The 14,527-nt window shown below is 43.4% G+C and overlaps 1 protein-coding gene across 1 annotated transcript; it reads left to right on the top strand.

The window, feature by feature from the left end:
* Nucleotides 1-2,535: 2,535 nt before the first annotated feature.
* Nucleotides 2,536-11,888, top strand: LOC112853623 (tripartite motif-containing protein 26-like). Its single transcript, XM_086705995.1, is given in 6 exon segments — nucleotides 2,536-2,910; nucleotides 4,398-4,420; nucleotides 7,565-7,623; nucleotides 9,045-9,077; nucleotides 9,702-10,135; nucleotides 10,137-11,888. Coding segments are annotated over 6 exon segments (975 nt in total). The 5' UTR covers nucleotides 2,536-2,709; the 3' UTR covers nucleotides 10,362-11,888.
* Nucleotides 11,889-14,527: the final 2,639 nt, after the last annotated feature.

Genomic DNA, 14,527 nt, shown 5'->3' with positions numbered 1-14,527 from the left:
GGGCTCTGTGCTGACAGCTAGGAGCCTGGAGCCTCTTCAGATTCTATGTTTCCCTCTCTCTCTGCCCCTCACCCACTCATGCTCTCTCTCAAAAATAAATTAAAAAAGGCATTAAAAATTTAAAAGAAAAGCTGTACATATTAATGTACACTCTTAGTGAGTTTGGAGATAGGCATACACCTGTGAAGCCACCACTATCATCAAGACCACAGACGAATCTCTGACCTCCCTAAGTTTCCTCCTACCCTGTTTATTATTGTCATTATTTATGTGCATAACAAGACCACTTAACATAAGATCCTTAAGATACATCATCTGGGTGCCTGGGTGGCTCAGTCTGTGGTGACAGCTCAGAGCCTGGAGCCTGCTTCGGATTCTGTGTCTCCCTGTCTCTCTGCCCCTCCTCACTTGTGCACATGCTCTCTCTCTCTGTCTCAAAAATAAATAAAAAAATTTAAAAAATCTATCCTCTTAGCAAGTTTCAAGTATACAATACAGTATTGTTGGCTGTAGGTACAATGACCTAGACAGTGTCTCCAGAACTCATCTGTCTTGTGTAACTGAAACTTTGTAGCCTTGGACCACTGCCTCCAGTTTCCTCCCCTCCAGCGCTGGCACCCGCCTTTCTACTCTCTGCTTCTATGAGTTTGATAAGATTATACAATATTTGTGTTTTGGTGTCTGGCTTCTTTAACTTAGCATAGTGTCCTCCAGGATTTCCTTCTTCTTTAAGGCTGAGTAATATTCCATTGTTTGTATTCACCATGTTTTCTTTAGCCAGTCATTCACTGATGGACAGTTAGATTGTTTTCATATCTTGGCTGTTGTGGATAATTCTGTAACACAATATTGTCACACAGGAGTGCAGATACCTTTTTGAGATCCTGATTTTCTTTTCTTTTCTTTTCTTTTCTTTTCTTTTCTTTTCTTTTCTTTTCTTTTTTTTGAGAGAGAGCATGCACACGTGTGTGCAGGCGAGCAAGCAGGGGAGGGACAGAGGGAGAGAGAGAGAGAGAGAGAGAGAGAGAGAGAGAGAGAGAATCCCAAGCAGACTTCACTCTCAGTGTGGAGCTCAACATGGGGCTCGATCTTATGACCCTGGGATCATGACCTGAGCCAAAATCAAGAGTCAGATGCTTAACCGTCTGAGCCACCCAGGTGCCCCCAGACCCTGACTGCAATTCCTTTGGATAAATATTTAGAAGTAAGATTGCTGGATCATGTGGCAGTTATATTTTTTAACCTTTTTAAGGAACATCCACAGTGTTTTCTGTAGTGGCTGCACCAGCTAACAATTTTACCCAGAGTGCAGTAAGTCTCCCTCTTCTGTACACCTTCATCAATACTTATTATCTTTTCGTTTAACGGTAGCCATCCTAACAGGTACAAGGTCTTTAGTGTGGGAAGTTCTTGGTAAAGAGTTACCCTTTGAATTTTGAAAATAAACCTCATTTGTTTCCATATCTGTTTATAATAGTAAGTCTGTCCTGTTGCCTTGCTGTTTTGTTTTCGGAGGCATTTGGATCAGGTCTCAGCTAACAGAATAGTATCTTGCCCTCTTGATAGCATTCCTGGTATGCACCTTCAAACTGTGGTACTCTAGCACGTAGCTGTATAGATGTCTTTCAGAACGTAATCTCAGGGAAAATATTATTGCCTTAGAGGTGCTGGTATGTTTCCTCCTGTTTGCTAAGGAAGGATTATGCAATCAGTTCTCTTTTCTCCTTGGCTGACAGGAATCTTAAAACCAATTTAGTCATCCTCTCAATAATTTGTAGTTACTGTATATGCTTTCCTTCACTTTTTGTTTCAATTTTCTGTTCTATTTATAGGTTATTAATTATTTTTTAATTAAAACAATTTTTTAAATGCTTATTTTATTTTATTTTTTGAGAGACAGAGAAAGAGACAGAGTGTGAGCATGGGAGGGGCAGAGACAGAAACGGACACAGAATCCAAAGCAGGCTCCAGGCTCTGAGCTGTCAGCACAGAGCCTGATGTGAGGATTGAACTCATGGACCGTGCGATCATGATCCGAGCCAAAGTCAGGTGCTTAACTGACTGAGCCACCCAGGTGCCACTCTTAATAACTAGTTTAAATATAAATTGTCTATATTTTTGATGGAAAGGGACTATAAGTATAAATAAGAAGCACACTGTAAGTTGTAGTATTAATGAAAATAAATTATTGTTTTATCTCAATTCTAAGAAACTGCTCTAAGCTAGCATAGCAGTGATGTTGCTTCTTGTTCGTTAACTAGGACAGAAAGCATTCTGCATCCACATGACCATTATTATGCTGCTGAAGGTCCAATGTGTCTGACTTCACTCGGGAATCACTTTGTATCTCTCTTTTCTCATTGAGGGCATTTTCATCTTCATCTTGAGACCATCTGTGTCAATTTCATAGGTAAAATTTTAAATCATCTGAAGATTCTGAAGGGGGACTGAGACAGGATCCAGAATTTTCAGTCAACAGGAGAAGATGAGGTTCGGGCCCTGCTGGTGAGAGAAGTCTCTGTGGCATCAGGGTGGTGGCAGTGTGGGGGATATTGAGGAATGGGGAGGGCATGACCACGGGAATCCCTTTTGTGGACTCGTCCCCAGAAGACCTCACACATGTCCTCATAACTCCTCCCTCCCAGAAGAAGTCCTTTCCTCTCTCTGCCTTTACTGTAGACAGAATTCCAGAGTCAGAGGCAGGACATCATGTCAGTGTTTGAACAGGGCCACCAGTTCCTGGGAGAAAGGGAGCTGTACTTACTGGACCTGCTGGAAAGGATAGAGCAAGAGCTCACCCACGGGAGGAACAGCCATGTCACCAAGAGCTCAGAGGACGCCGTCCGGCTTGGAACCCTCATTTCTGAGTTGGAAAAAATGGCTCAGCAGCCTGCAGTTGAGCTTTTTCAGGTGAGGAGCAAACTACATTATACTTGCATCTTCTTGCTGTAAGCTGCGATTTGGCCCTAGTTAGCATGAGATTTGGACCGGAAGTCAAGAGAGAAGAAAGTTTTACTATCATTTTTTGAGGACTTTCGTAACCCATAATCAGCTAATCAATAGGTTTTAAGTCCTAAACTGAGTGAGCAGGGGAGAGTAATATACACAGACCACACAGTAGATAGTAACCTGTAGCTTACAATGACAACAAAAAAATCAAATGTGAACTCTTGTGGTTAGAATGGAGCCCACGGAGACAGAGGTTTAGCAGGGAGGCTTTTGTGAAAGAAGACGTGTTTAATGTTGGCCTTGAAAAAAATGCAAACATTTGGGTTGGCAGAAAGGAGGAGCTGAAGCTCAGTGAGGGAGCACTGGTGAGGGTTAGTTCGTGGGCTGTTATCACATGCTGCTGCAGGTACTGAGAGAGCACTGTTGACGGTTAGTACACGGTCTGTGATCACACGGTGGTGAAGATACTGAGGGAGTACTTTTTAGGGTTAGTACGCAGGCTGTGATCACAGGCTGTGCAGGTACTGAGGGAGCACTGGTGGGGGTTAGTACACAGGCTTTGATCACACGCTGGTGCAGGTAATGGGGAGCACCGATCAGGGTTAGTTCATGGGCTGTGATCACAGGCTGTGCAGGGACTGAGGGAGCATTGGTGAGGGTTAGTACACGGGCTGTGATCACATAGTGGTGAAGGTACTGAGGGAGTACTTTTGAGGGTTAGTACGCAGGCTATGATCACACGCTGTGCATGAACTGAGGGAGCACTGCTGAGGGTTAGTACGCCGGATGTGATCACAGGCTGTGCAGGGACTGAGGGAGCTCTGGTGGGGGTTAGTTCGTGGGCTGTGATCACACGCTGTGCATGAACTGAGGGAGCACTGCTGAGGGTTAGTATGCCAGATGTGATCACAGGCTGTGTAGGGACTGAGGGAGCTCTGGTGAGGGTTAGTTTGCAGGCTGTGATCACAGGGTGTGCAGGGACTGAGGGAGCTCTGGTGAGGGTTAGTTTGCAGGCTGTGATCACACGCTGGGGCAGGTACCAAGGACCACAGGACTAGGAAGACAGGACCAGCACACAGACAGCAGGGAGCCACACTTTCTTAGGTGTCTGGTTCACTGAGGGAACATTAATTGGAGAATGAGCTGGATAGAATGGGGTTCCTTGTGCAGAGGTTTTCCTACATAGGCTGAGACTTGGATGGGACCCTTAACAGATGAAGTAAAGTTCCCTGGATGGAAGATTCTGGAGCTCAGGAAAAAAGGCAGTGGGAGGGTTTTTCGCCTCTAAACTGATAGCATCCATGGGGACAGAGCAGGTGTGGGCCCATGAGAATGGCTTGTACCTGGATGTCGTGCACCTGCTCCCTGATGTGCCCCCCAGGTGGGAATGGCACCCCCTCCTGGGAGGCTATTGTCCATGTCAGTGTCTGTTTTCTCTTTCCTTCCAGGACCTGAGTGACGTCATAAGCAAGTAAGTACTGATTGCCTTTTTTGTTGTTGTTGTTTTTAAACAACTTAGGTGTCCGTGTGTTTTCTCTCTTTCTCAAATTATTGAAATTTGACAAGGGTAGAAGGAGGATTATTTGAAGAAACCTCTAGTGAGGTGGGCTGAGGATGTCCAGGGAAGGCGGAGGGACTTCTGCACAAATTCCTGTTGTGGAGCTCACGTTAGGGCCGTTGGGGGCTGAGAGACGTGGCGTGGGGGGTGTACGGGGGTACATTCGAGAGGTTTCAGGATCCATGTTTGCTTCCAAAGCCCAGTTTTCACTTCCTCCGGTTCATGCCTGGTTCCCTGCATCCTGTAGGGCACATTTACGCAGGACACTGTCCCCTGCTCTCCGCTGGCGCTCAGGGGGACACTCCCACAGGCCTGGGGGCAGTGATTCCCCTGCAGTGCCTGCCGGATCCGACAGGCTGACAGCTTCCAAGTCCCACCCACACCGGACGCAGGAGCTTTGGACAGACAGACTCTAAACTGAGAAGTTGCTGCTGCACAGGTGGTATCCAGGGACTCCTGGGTCTCTGGGCTTCTCTGCATATGTTCTGTGGGCTGCACGCTGGGCCAGCAGGAGGAAATCCCAGCAGGTGGCCAGATTGTGGCTGGGGACACAGGGCACACACATCAGGGACGAGCAATGACATAAGAAATGAGTGTAATAGTTTTGCCCTGAAGGATTTTGTCTGCTATCAGTCAAATTATTCCAGCTTTCTTTTTTATTAGTCTAGGCAGGGCATTTCTTTCTTTCTTTCTTTTATAATCTTCATTTATTTGAGAGAGAGAGAGAGGAGAGAGAGTGCATAAGTGGGGGAGGGGCACAAAATCCGAAGTAGGCTCCAGGATGTGAGCTGTTGGCGCAGAGCCTGTCGGGGCTCAAACCCACAAACTGTGAGATCATGACCTAAGCAGAAGTCCGGTGTTTAACTGACTGAACCACTCAGGTGCCCCTGTTATTTTTTTTAAGTTTGTATTTAAATTTCAGTTAGTTAACATACAATGTGATAGTAGTTTCAGGAATACAATAGAGTCACTTAGTAAAGTCAGAGGGTACAAAATCAGTGTACAGAAATCAGTTGCATTTCTATACACCCATAACAGAGGAGCAGAATGAGAAATCAAGGAATTGATCCCATTTACAATTGCAAGAAAAACCATAAGATACCTAGGAATAAACCTAATCAAAAAGATGAAAAACTTGTGCTCTGAAAACAGTTTTTTTTTTAATTTCTCTTATAAGGAACAATTTTATTTTTCAATAAATCCACTCTATTTTTTATTAGAAAATTTAGTTTTTATATATTCTACTTTTTTCAAAAGCATTTGCATAGGTGGTCAAAATAATGTCCTTAAATTTAATTTCCTTTTTATATCTAAATATTTTTTATTTATTTTTTTTGAGAGAGAGAGCATGAGAGAGAGAGAGAGAGAGAGAGAGAGAGGGAGGGAGAAAGAGAGAATCCTAAGCAGGCTCCATGCTGTCAGTGCAGATCTTGAAGTGGGGCTTGATCCCACAACCCTGGGATCATGACCTGAGCTGAAATCAAGAGTCAGATGCTCAACCGACTGAGCCACCCAGGTGCTCCTGAATATTTTTCATTTCTTATTTGGTGTATTTGTACTTTTGTCTCCTCTATTACCTGCTTTCCCCCCCTATAGTTAATGATTTTTTTTTGTCTATGAGCCCCACTTTTGACATACACCACAATTTCCAGTGTATAGTATTTTATTATTATTGTTTTCTAGATATTTTAAAATTCTGACTTTGATTTACTCTTTAACATAAGATTTGTTTAAGAAAGAGGATATTTGTTGAAAGGGCGGGGGCGGGGGGGGGGGGCTGACTCCATCTTGTTCTGTGTCCTTCACCTTGACCACGCCTCCTCCCCTTGAGCACCCCCCCCCCCTCACCTGCCTAACAGGACTGGGACCCTTCCCCAGCCAATCGGCTGAGGCCACAGCCATTACCTCACCAACTGCCCCTAGGCCCCAATAAAACCTTTGTCCTTTTGAAACTCGCTCTCTCTCCCCAGTATCTCACTGCTGCGTTGGTGCAGGTAGGGGATTGAGCTCAAGCTAGCTCAAATAAAGGCTCTTTTGCTTTTACATCGGACTCGGCTCCCTGGCGGTATTTGGGAATCACGAATTCTGGGCATAACATTTGTCAGTGGCATTAGTCTTGTTTTTCTTTTGTTTTGTTTGTGTTTCATAGTTTTTAAATCTCATGAACAGACAAGGTTGTTGATCTTTCCACCTTTTGGACTTTGTTGAGGCATTCTGTGTTTACATGTTGTAAATTTTTGTGACAGTTCCAAACACTTGAAAAGAAGATGCATCTTGCATGTGCTTGGAATAGGATTTGATTTATCTCCAGGAGGGTTCCCTTAGTAAATTTGTTATTAAGGTGTTTTGTATCGATACTTACTTTTTGACTTCTCAATATGTCATGGACTAAGAGAGGTCAAAGATTCCTACTAGCAATGACTTCTTACCCATTTTTTAATTATGATAGTTTTTGCTTTTCTATATTTTGATGCTTTTTTTCTCCTGTGGGACGTTTGATGGGAGTTATATCTTAATTGTGGATTATAATATTCTTAGTACATAAAAATACTTTCTGTTGTCTTATTTAATATATTTCCACCTTGAATTCAGTCCTTTCTGATAATAAGGTCAAGATCTCGTGTTTCTTTCATTTTGTATTTAGCTTATATATTTCTGCTCAGCTATATATATGTCTTAAATTGAAAGCCTTTTTAAAATTAAAATTTAAAGTTCTGTTTTAATTTTAGCTTATCTGATGTGTATCCTCAGGTAATTTCTCTAGAAGTTGAAATATTAGTAGCATGTTTCAAAGAACTTCCACGACAGGAAGCGGCTTTCTCTCTCTTTAACATGATAAACAACTGGTACACTGGTGGGTACAGAGTACCTGGTTATGGCCCTTTCTTCAGAGCTCTGGACATCACACTGTTGGGCTCTGATGCGGGGCTGGCCTCCTGGAGGTGCCACTTTGCTCCCAACCCTGTGGTGCGTGGTTGTTGTGTGTGCATGAGTGTACATGGATGTGGGAGACCCTCCTTTCGTCAGGAGTTCCTGCAGTGCCTCTGTCTTTTCCAGATACCCCTGGAAGAAGCTCTGGATTGAAAAGTGCTGTCAGTGCTGCAATCAAAAGGCAGGTAGAAGACTTTTCAGATAAACTTCTTTCTTTAGAGAAAGGACTCAGAAGATTCAATGATAAGGGAATGGGTGGAGGAAGAAGTTCTGAGCCTAGAAAATCCCTTTTCTTTCTCTGTAGTGCTTATCCTTAGGATTCACCTCTGGCCTTGGGTCCTCATAGCTCCTTGCTTGTATTCAGGCCATTCACACCAGGCGGGGACACTGGAGAGGGAGAGTCAATCTGTCCAAACCAGGGAGTCTGTCCACATGGCAGTGTAAGGGTGTTACCTGGATTGAGGGAGAGTCAGAGTAGGTCCCAGAGCAGATAAAAAGGTGTTTTGCACCTAGAAATGAAGAAGAAGAATTTCAGGAAGCTATGGATAACACGTGATGCAGTTTTGGAGTGGTGGGGGTCCAGAGCTGATGGCCAAGAAAGAATTCTTGAGATGTCTTTGGTGAAAAAGGTGATTTTATTAAAGCACGGGGACAGGACCTGTGGGCAGAAAGAGCTGTCCCAGGACCATGAGAGAGACTTCTTATATACTTGGGAGTTGGGGGAGGTAAAGCCAGGGTGAAGTTTCCAAAGTGATTTTCATATGTTAAAGAAGACTCATGGGATCTGGGAGACCCAGCTGTCCTCAAGCTAAGATTGTTTCCCTTTAGCAAAGCATCAACATTAAGACAGTAGTGGGTTCCTGGAGGAATGTTATACTCTGCCTGCCTCAAGTATTTGTCAAAGGGCTGCAGGTTCTAAGGAAACTTACTTTTATCTGCCATTTCCCACATTAACATGGATGCATGGATAGCCCTCAGGGACATTATGCTGAGTGAAATAAGATGGTTACAAAATGCCAAGTCATGTATGATTCTACTTCTAGGAGTTCCCTAAAGTGATCAAATCCTTAAGAATGGAGAGTAGGGTGGCTGCCAGGGGTCAGGAGGAGGGAGAATGAAGGTTGTGGTTTTATGGGTGTAGAGTTTTGGTTTTGCAGGATGAAAATATTCTGAAAACTGGTTGCACAACAATGTAACTACACTTAACCCTGCTGAACCATGCACCTAAAATGCTAAAGATGGTAAATTTTATGTTATTTTATCATATTAAAAAATAAAACAGTAAAAAGAATACTGGGGGAATTCATCTCCAAGAGGTCTCTTAGCAAGTGGGAAGAAGTAGTGTGATTTAGGCCGAGAAGTTTAAGAGCACAGAGAACATGCTTTAAGACTGCGTGATGAAGCAGCAGGTGTGAGCAGCACAGGTACGTGCATGAGCCATGGGGTCTGGACAACTCCGTGTGTCTCCTGCACCGACTTCTCTATGTCGCTTGGGCTTCATTGTGCCTGGCCAGCTTTTACAGTAGTGTCAGCCGGCAGTAAGAGAACTGGACCTAGAAGATGTGATGTCAGGATTGCTTACTATCTTTTTCTTCTTTCACTCTAGGAAAATTGAGGAGGGATCTGGAGTATAAGACCAGTGAGTATCTGGAGGGGATAATGACTGATGCTCACCCCAGAGTAAACTCTCCTTCTCCAAATTACAGTTTTCCTGTAAAGCTTCCCTTATGGATCAGCTCTTTATTTTTTTTAAACGTTTATTTATTATTAAGAGACAGAGATAGAGCATGTGCATGGGAAGGGCAGAGAGAGGGAGATACAGAATCCAAAGCAGGCTTCAGGCTCTGAGCTGTCAGCACAGAGCCTGATGCGGGGTTTGAACTCACAAACTGCAAGATCATGACCTGAGCTGAAGTCGAATGCTTAACAGATGGAGCCACCCAGGCGCCCCTGGATCAGCTCTTTAAACAGGAATGTCTTTGTGGTAGCTAATGTACCTGAATTCTTTGTCCTGAGGTCTCAGAGTTCATCCTTCCCCAGCGTTTCTCAGCCATAAAGATCCCAGCCCCTTCCTTCTTTTCCTCCCTGGAATTCTCTCCCTGGCTTCTCCCCACCCTCTGGAAGGTATGAGCACAAAGTCTAAGATTTCTGTCCTGGTCCCTGAAGGGAGTCTCCTACCCTTGTCAGAAAGGCCTCAGAACCCACAGGGAAAATCTCCTTTGATATCTTATGATGCCATAACTTTATCCCCGTGTCCCCACAGCGAGGATCATCCTGAATTCCCAGCCAGCCAATGGCTGCCTCTCAGTGTCTCCCAATGAGAAAAGCCTGATATTCACTGGTTTGTGGATGAACAAATACCAACATGGTTGGAGATTTGACCCTGAGCCTGGAGTGCTGGTCAGTAGGGGCTTCACGTGGGGCAAAGTGTACTGGGAGGTGAGGGTGGACAGGATATGGTGGGGGGCAGAGGAGGAAGATGCAGTGTGTTACTGGGGTGGAGCCAGAGACATGTTTGGCACTAGCTACCTGGGTGGGTTAGTGGGCACCCCTGGTGGTTACAGTCCCACCGGGTACAGAAATGAGAATGAAAATGGAATATGGCTGAAATTCTGCCTGGTGGGGATGGCCAGAGAGTCGGTGGTGAGGAGAGGGTGTCTTGCCTTCACCCCTGAGGAGGGGTTCTGGACCTGCAGCTCTCCTCAGCTGGGGTGTATGTAGGTACCAGCTCGAGCCTTTCCAGATCCTGTCATGTTGTCCAAGGCAGACTGGAGTTGCTCTGGATTATCATGGTGGGAAGGTGACCTTTACCAATGCCAGGACTCAGGAGTTAATCTACAAGTTCTTCTCTTCCTTCACGGGGAGAGTTTTCCCTTTCCTGTGGCTTGACTGTATGAGAGGCAGACTCACGCTGAGGCTCTAAGACAAGGTCTCATTTGGCCTGTATTCCTCTGTGTCATTCCCAACTTCCCACTCAGCTAGACTGTCTGTTTGGGCTTCCAAACACCCTTAGATCATGGGACCAGCACGGTGGAGGCAGGAGTCCCTGATCCTTTCCACTTGGTCTCTAAAATAGGGATGACACTCATCTGCCCTCTCTGCAGAGTTAGGGTTGGAATGTCTTCAAAGCACTTATTAAAATATGTGTTCTTGTTAATGTTTTTCTTCTGTTGCCTTTGATTTGGTCCTTCATCCGCCACTGAGATAAAGGTATGAGAACGAGTGTGAGTGTCCTAGGGTTACATTCTCTGCCCCTAAGAATAGTGGTCACAACATCCCTATCAGTTCTAAATCATAAATATTTTGATGAAATTCATGCCTGATTGACAGTTGATGTATTCTGAGGTTTGAAATATCTGGGGTCAGTATGGGCTCATTTACTTCTATGTTCTTAACCATTTTCTCAACAGAAAGTGGGGAGGGGAAACCCTGAGGTTCAGGAAGGTATGAGTTTTTGGAAGCAAGTCTTAGTTGGATTTTGAGATTGTAGAAACAGATATTAAGGTAAAATTATTAGTCTTAGCTATAAGCAGAAAACAAATCTGGCTGTTTTTAGAGGAAGGGAAATCTATTAAACGATATGGGGGGGGGGTGCCAAGAGGGAAGGAGACCCTGTCTACTGGCTTTCACATTCTGGAGGCAGTACCGTGTTACCAGGAAGAGCCTGGGTAAGAGACAATATGGTAGCTGCAGCCAGAGGGAGTAAGGCAGAGGGGTCATGAGAGCCTGAGGTGATTGTCATGTTGTCAGGATGTGAATGGGATGCACAGTGCTTTAGTGCAAGCTGGCAGATAGTGGGTAGGATACAGGGAGAGCAGTGGAGGAAAAAGAAGCAATGAATATGGAGCTGGAGCTGGAGACGTGTTTAGGAGTGGCTATCTTAGTGGATTCACAGGCATTACTGATGAGTATACAGAAATGAGAATGAAGAGTTGAGGAAGAAATGGTCTCAGGGAATTAGTGGGTACTTTTTCATGTAATTAACTCCTACACCATAATCTGGCAGAAGTGCACCAGATTGCCAGGTATAGAGTACGTGCCTTTGCCCCAGCAACAAGGGATATTGGGCAAGCATTTTCAGCTTCTGCAGTAGGAGGTGGTCTCATTGGGACTCATGGAGGTTAGCATTCTCAAGACATGGGAGCAGAGGCTGGTTGCCTAAGCGACAACTTAAACTTCCAGGTTTGGGAGATGTGAGGAAATCTGCTATGATAGTTCAGCTGTGTAAGAACATTGTGTTGAAAAATATGACCAAACAACACAAGATTCCTATATTCTGCATCTGTGTCTACAAGCAGAATTCTGTATTCTGCATCTGTACCCGTATGTACAAGCAGGTGCAGACAGACTACCAACAGTGTACACGGAAGTCCTTCATATGGAAGAGACAAACCAATTTCTTCTGTATGAGGAGTGGCCAAGGGTTATAACCAGTATACTCTATCCTGTGTTCCTAATTTGTGTTTAACAATGTACAGGATCCAAGAGAACAGATTTTATGAGTTAAGGATATAGAGAATGTTCCATTGGTTAGAAATAAATGCAAACCAAAATATGAGTAAGTAATTACTAAAGAACGAGTTCAGAAAGTTAGCAAGACAGTGGAGAAACTGTTCCTATTCTTTTTTTCTTATTTTATCTTATTAAAATTAAAGTATACTTTAATATACAGTTTTATATTAGGTTTAGGTATACAAGATAATGATTCAACAATTCTATCCATTTCTCAGTGCTCATCATAGGTGCAGTCCCTGCCCATCACCACACAATATTATCACAATATTATCGACTATATCCCCTATGCTGCACTTTTCATTGCCATGACTTATTAATTTTATAACTGGAACTTTGCATCTCTTAATCCTCTTTATCTATACCCTCCTCCTCCCCCTCCCATCTGGCAACCACCAGTTTGTTCAATATATTTAAGAGTCTGGGCTTTTTTTTTTTGTCCCTTTTTTTGTTTGTTCATTTGTTTTGTTCCTTAAATTCGACATAGGAGTGAAATCATATGGTATTTGTCTTTCTCTGATTTATTTCACTTAACACTAAATCCTCTATGTCCATCCACATTGTTGCAAATAGCAAGATTTCATTCTTTTTCATATATATATATATATATATATATATATATATATATATATATACACACACCATTCTTCTTTATCCATCCATCAGTCAATGGACATCTGGGCTTTTTCCATAGTTTGGCTATTGTTGATAGTACTGCTATAAACATAGGGGTGCATGTATCTTTTCAAATTAGTGTTTCTGTTTTTTATGGGAAAATACCTTGTAGTGGAATTACTGGATCATAGGGTAGTTCTATTTTTAACTTTTTGAGGAACCTCCCTACTGTTTTCCAGAGTGGGTGCACCAGTTTGCATTCCCACCAACAGTGTGTGAGTGTCCCTTTTTCTCTACATCCTCACCAACACCTGTTGTTTCTGTGTTTTTGATTTTTGCCATTCTGAAAGATACATAGTGATATCCCATTGTGGTTTTAATTTGCATTTCCCAGATGATCAGTAACATTGAGCATCTTTTTATGTGTCTGTTGGCCATTTGTATGTCTTCTTTGGAAAATGTCCATTCAGGTCCTTTGCCCACTTTAAGTGGATTATTTGGGTTTCGTGTGTGTGTGTGTGTGTGTGTGTGTGTGTGTGTGTGTGTGTGTGAGGAGTGGTGTAAATTCTTAACATATTTCAGATATTAACCTCTCATTGGACACATCATTTGCAAATATCTCCTCCCATTCCGTTGGTTGCCTTTTTGTTTTGTTGACTGTTTCCTTCGCTGTGCAGAAGCTTTTATTTTGATGAGATCCCAGTAGTTTATTTTGCTTTTGTTTCCCTTGCTTCCAGAGACATGTCTAGAAAAACATTGTTATGGCCTATGTCAGAAAAATTACTGCTTCTTCTAGGAATTGTATGGTTTCAGGTCTCATATTTGGGTCTTTATCCCATTTGTGGTTTATTTTTGTGTATGGTGTGAGACAGTGGTCCAGTTTCATTCTTTTGCACGTAACTTTTCATGTCTAGTTTTCCCAACACCATTTGTTGAAGAGACCTTTTTCCACAGTATATCCTTGCCTACTTTTGTCATAGATTAATTGGCCAGGAAAGTGTGGGTTTATTTCTGGAATCTCTATTTTGTTCCATTGATCTATATGTCTATTTTTGTGCTCAAACTGCTTCTCTTTAGAATAATTTTTAAATTCAAAGGGTAATGTTAATGAGATATTTATTAGACAGATAAATAGAAAACAAACACTAGCAGGAAAAATGAAGCCTAGTCCCCTGAGGGACTCCCAGCATGGTCTTCTGCAGATGCACTGCAGCTCCCCCAAAACCCATGGACTGGGTGGAAAGCAGGGCCATCACAGGTACCCCACTCAATTATAGTTACTGTGCAACCTGGCTGCTAGGGAAACCTTTGTAGCCAGAGCCCCAGCTTAGACTGGCCTCTTTGGGCTGGGCCACTGCTGTGGGGGCAGTATTCACAGTTGACCACTTCTCTTTGTCCCCCCCCCCCTAAAAAAAACTGAGTAGGAGTAGGCACTGTCAGGCTATTGGCCTGCACATGGAGGGGCCCCAGCCCTGGGAGACAACACTGGGAATGACAGGTGGAACCACAGTGCCATGGGGACTGCGAGGAAACAGGAGTGTCTACGACTCAATGGGGAGAATTGTGGTACCTACCTGTGTGTGTCAAGTGAATTTTCATTCAAAACAGCACTTCCCAACCTCTTCCTTCTTTTCCATAAAATAAAATTCCTCTCCTTTGTTTGTTGGATTTGCTAACGGTTTCATCATAGCTCGCTTGTCCTGAGTTGCCGTTCTCTGTTATTCCCAAATAAACCCATTTTTTGCTGGTAAAACAACTAACTTTTATTTTTAAGGTTAGCATTATTCTGTTAAAGCAGGATTTTGTTTGTCTGTTTTGATTTTTGGTTGAAAAAATGTTACAAGAGCTGTAAGTAAAATAACTCCTATCCTTCAGTGTCTTCCTGGAAAATTCATTTTCATTCAGAATACCAAGAAGTGAATCCAGCCCACATCTCCTCCTCTTCCTGACCCATGTCCCATG

The sequence above is a fragment of the Puma concolor genome, chromosome B2 (assembly GCF_028749965.1).
Source record: "Puma concolor isolate L17-30 chromosome B2, mPumCon1.1.hap2, whole genome shotgun sequence".
In the NCBI taxonomy this organism is placed as follows: Eukaryota; Metazoa; Chordata; class Mammalia; order Carnivora; family Felidae; genus Puma; species Puma concolor.
This window is presented reverse-complemented; position numbering and strand designations above follow the sequence as displayed.